General features: G+C 47.9%; 1 protein-coding gene across 1 annotated transcript in view; it reads left to right on the forward strand.

The window, feature by feature from the left end:
- Nucleotides 1–403: 403 nt before the first annotated feature.
- TEKT4 (tektin 4) overlaps nt 404–4,796 on the forward strand; it is an 18,870-nt gene continuing 14,477 nt past the window's right edge. The window contains exons 1-2 of the mRNA XM_026859195.1: nt 404–473; nt 4,528–4,796. Coding sequence (XP_026714996.1) covers nt 404–473; nt 4,528–4,796 — 339 coding nt within the window. The remainder of the gene's footprint in view (nt 474–4,527) is intronic.

Raw genomic sequence — 4,796 nt, forward strand, 5'->3', positions numbered from 1 at the left:
AAATAATTGACTGTATTTTTTCTCTTCTGAACTAATTCACCACATTTTCTCCCTATCTATCATCTAGATGAATGCACTGTGTTTTCTATCTATCACCCTGCTAAGGTACTCATCACTGGGGTATGTGGCCAGCAGATAAAAAGTATAATGATGCTATATTAAATAAAGAAAATCGATGTTCCACTCGCAGTAAAACCAAGCCAAATTCTAACAAGTGGGTCGCCACAAGGAGAGTTTGGCCCTCCCTTTCAAGCAGACAGCTCTTCTGAAGCAGCTCTCCCAGCCTGTGGTATTCATAGGCCTTTCCTTACAGTGCTGTACGGCCTGGGAAAACCAGGGTTCATCTCCTGTCCACCCTCTGCCCCAGCCCTCCTTGCTGGGGCTCATGCAGCCCTCCCTGCCGATGCCCAGGCTGAGCCCAGGACTTCTTGTCCCTGTCATTGTGGACCTGGAGACCCAGGTGCTGCACTCGGGTGAGCCAAAAGAAGACTTGAAAGCCATGAGATTTAAGAGCCTGTCATCTGGTTTCTGTGCCTTGAATGGCTCAGACCCGGCCAGCATTTGCCAGCAAGTTCTCCTTGGTCAGAGTCTGGGTTAGAAGCTGCATTCCAGGGGCAGACCCACAGCTTTGAGGGTTATTAAATGACTCTAGAAGCTGGATCATGCAAACAGCAGTAAATATGACAAAACTACATATACTGAAGAGGTTTTGTGAATATCGGCATGATTCATAGAGGTAAGAAAAGCAACTCAGGATCCTCAGATGCAGTATTTCTTGGATGTAAAGTAGTGCACCAGTTAAGGTCGTTGGTGTGATTTTTTATGGGATGGGAGTACTCCAAACTGCAGGACTGGGGTCTGGGATCCAAAACGCAGTGAAAGCAACCCCCTGCTGCTTCAGAGACAATTCATGTCCATAGTGAATAAAAAAATGTCCATAGTGAATAAAAAAAAAAGGAGATCCATTTTTTAAGCTAGTCTGTCCTGAGAATGGGTAGCTCAGGCCAATGCCCCTCTCATGTACCATATAAACTTTAATGTAATACCACTCCATTTCAGCTATGTTTTTTTCCCCGTCATTGCAAAATGTTGAATTAGTTAAATGCTAGATGGTGTTTCCTGACTGTGTGACTGATTGCTTGCCTCTGTGCATGGCTGGTTATTTGTTAGCAGTGAGCACTTCAAAGCCTAGCAGCCAGTCCAGCTGCCCAGGAAAGTGGCTCAGCTCTCTGCCCATCCCACCACGTTAGCTAAGAGAAACATCTTTTGGCACTTCACAACAGAGATATGAAAAGTGACTGCACTGCTTTTGATGCAGAGGCACCATGTCTCCCTGCCAGCCAGCATATCCAGATATTTTCTTTGTGGAAATTGGGACAAAGATGTGAGGGGAAGGGGAGTAAATTAGTTTTATGCCAGGTGATCCATCTGTAGCCTGTTTGCAGTGTATCTCTTGATTCCTGGTCAACTAAAGGAGGTTTACGATGTGGCCTCCATTCTTAGCAATATTTCCCTACCTTAAACAGGAGAACAAAGCTCCTTTTTTCAAGAAAATATATGGCTGGTGGTCTTGTTTCTGATTTCTCTGCTGATGGGACAACATTTCATTAGTAACTATGCTTATCAATTCCAAGAATGCTGCCATGATATAACTGCTCTGGGATGAGATTTTGTTAAGCTTAGAACAACAAAGTCGGGTTTCTCCCTTCAGCAGGTCCCTGTGGGCATCCCCCAAAGCATCAACACAGCTTGAAAAGCAAATTTTCAGAATAGTATCTCACGTGTTGGCCTCTGCTTGGAGGGATATTTAGATAGAAGTGGGTCACATTTTCAAGTTTTTGATTGCTTTTACAAGAAGGGATATGTTAAAGGACCCAGATCTTCTCTGGAGAAAGTGCTTCCAGTACTACTGTGCTGTGAAGAAGACACAAACCTCCCAGCTGCTGGGGGGTGAGAGAAAACCTTTTCCTTCTCCATGCACAAGACCTGCACTACTCCACCGAGCAGTCTGCAGTCTGTCCTACAGACAGCAGCATGGAAGGAATTAGGTGCAAACATGAAGACTGGATCCAGGTGACAACATTTCTCTGGCCACTCGTACTAACTTAAAAAATCAAACAAAAGAAAAGAAGGCAAAAAGAAGCAGCAGCAGCAAGCCGAAAACCTCAGAGGGCACCTGACATAAACAGGAGCATTTGCTGTGGGAAGGGGAACCAGTTTCCTGTAAAAAGGATTCTAGCCAGGAGAAATCTTAATCTATTGCATGTCAAAAGATTTGTGCTGGAAAACATCTCTGTTCTTTTCTTCCAGTATGTTTTGTCATCTTGTGCTCTGGAAACATCTTGAATAGCTGTTAATAATTTATATGTTACACTAGCTATGAAATCACCTGACTGTCAGCATGGCTTTGAAACAGAGTCCCTGGGTCTGCCCTGGATAATGAAGGGAACTACTGAATCTGCCAGGTACCAATAGGTTTTGCTTTTATTTCTTGCAACGATGATATGCAATGATATGCAGCCTGTCAGGACATGATTCATCTGTGGGCACTTGAAAGCAGACTTAGACTGGCAAAAAAACACAGCCTGATGAATCTATCTGGCCCTTGGATACATTGACCACTTGGGTTAACAGCCTAAAACTGCTCACTGAAGTAACCCTTGCACTGGATCAGGAAGACTCCACATATTTTTTGTGCAGTGTTTCCCTGCCAGAGAAGATTATAATTTACTAGTCCCATTTAGGTCCTAGAACTCAGCTGCTAAGTTTGCAACCTCAGCCACATCCCATCATGGCCCTAAGTGACCCACCTTCAAAACTGCCTGGGTGACACTGAATGGGCTGCGATAAGATGCCACTAATAAAAGCTCTTTTGAAAACTTCAGAGAAAAATGCTACTTAATAGCAAATTGTTACTGCCCTTATTTTCAAAAAATCTATTTTCCTTACCAAGGACTTTCACTCTGAATAGCTCAGCAGGGCTTTTCCTGCAGACTTATTGTACTTTAAAAATGCAAAATTTGCATAGATCATCATGCAGAGAAGGCCACAAGCAGAGGAAAGAGAAAGAAAGGTACAGGCTGGGGGTAATGTAAGGAAAGGAACAGATAGGACAGTTGGAGTTGGAGGAAAGATGCATGAAAAAGGAGAGAAACAGAAATGAAGTGGAAAGGGAAAGCAAAGGGTGTCTGTCATTCCACTGACTTCAGCAATGCAAAGATACCATCCACTGCTGCTGTTTAATTGGAGGGCCAATTATAGTATAATATTTGCAAAAGGGAAGGTGAAGGATTTCTTATCTCTGCTGGGACTGAATCTCCTTTTTCAACAGCCTCTGTGGGAGCCTTTGCTGGCATGTGCTGCCAGCCAGGGCACAGGGCTGGTGGGCAGCAGCTTGCATCTTTCGAATGCAGGCGTTCTACCAGGGACAACCACTCGATCTTTCTAAAGAGTGCAAGGCCCTGCAGGAAAAACGACCATTGACTTTCTGTGGATTTACAGCAAACTATCATAAAGTGTCTTCTGCAGAAGTTTGTGTGGTGCAAACAGAGCTGTTACTCCACACTCGTGGCGTGTGCATGTTATCGGCCGTGCACACCTCAAAGCGGTTTGGGCATCACTCTCCTCAACACCCAAGGAGCCGATTAGCCTAGATGACACTGAGCGGGCTGCAGTGCACATGGTTTTTTTCTTCTTTTTTATTTTCTGTATCAAAATGACATCGAAGACAGAGGATCTGTCGCCGTGCAAAGGCGAGGGTGCCCTCTATTGTCACCGTGGTCTCCAGCACCTTCCCTCCTTCCTGCAAGTGCCCTGAAGAGATGCCTCTCATCTCGCAGCCTCTCCTTTAATTTCCTTTCCTTGTTGCATGGTGGTGGCAACCCCAAAGGATTTAATATAGTTCAAGCATAGGTTGTCTGTATCTCTCCAACTGAAAACTAACAGGGAATGCTGCAGCGGCTGGATTTCACAAGCACCTGATCCTCGACAAGGCCAGAGTCACACAAATTGTCTTGAGAATGAACATCTGGGTATAAGAATGGCGTGAGGTGCAAATATGTATTATATTGAATGGCTTAATACCAGGGGATGTCGGAGGCCCCAGAGGCCTGCCCGGGGCCTTGCCCGAGGGGCCCTCTGAGCAAGCACGGAGGAGCATGCTGAGCCTCCCTCTCGCCTCCACTGCTTGCTGGGCAGGAATCGGGCTGAAGTCCTCTCAGTATCCTATTTATTTAGAAAACAAACAGGAAAAAGTGTCACTGCGCCCACGTGGCAGTTGGAAGAGAGAAGTTCCAGCACAGAGTCAGGACGCAGTGGAGGCGTCTGTTCTCAACCACACGCAATCTTTGTTCTCAACCACACACGAATTACAAACGCTCCAACGTGCACCAAGGCCTGTGCCGGGAAATCCCCACCGTCCCAAGCCCCGAGGGCCGCAGCGACTCCCGCCCTGAGGCCGCCCGGCGCCGCCATGACACCGCCAGCGGCCCCGGGCTCCTGCCCAATGGGGTGTCCCCGTCGCCATAGCAACAAGCGGCTTGGAGGCGAGTGGCGGGCAGCCGGCGTTCCCCCTATCGGACGCGCCTCGGGGGCGGGACCGCGCTCTGATTGGTGCTCGTCGCAACGAGGGGCGGGCTGTTCCCCCTCGGGTTTCCCTTCGCAATGGGGGGGACCCGCCTCCTCATTGGCTGCTGCCGTTGCCCCGGCGACGGGAGGACGCGGCGCGGCCTAGCCCCGGCTGGTCCCGCGGGAGGCCCCGCCGCCATGGCGCAGGCCAGAGGCCGGCTGGCCAAGGA

Source organism: Athene cunicularia (assembly GCF_003259725.1).
Source record: "Athene cunicularia isolate RWA chromosome 14 unlocalized genomic scaffold, athCun1 chr14_part1, whole genome shotgun sequence".
NCBI classification, from domain to species: Eukaryota; Metazoa; Chordata; class Aves; order Strigiformes; family Strigidae; genus Athene; species Athene cunicularia.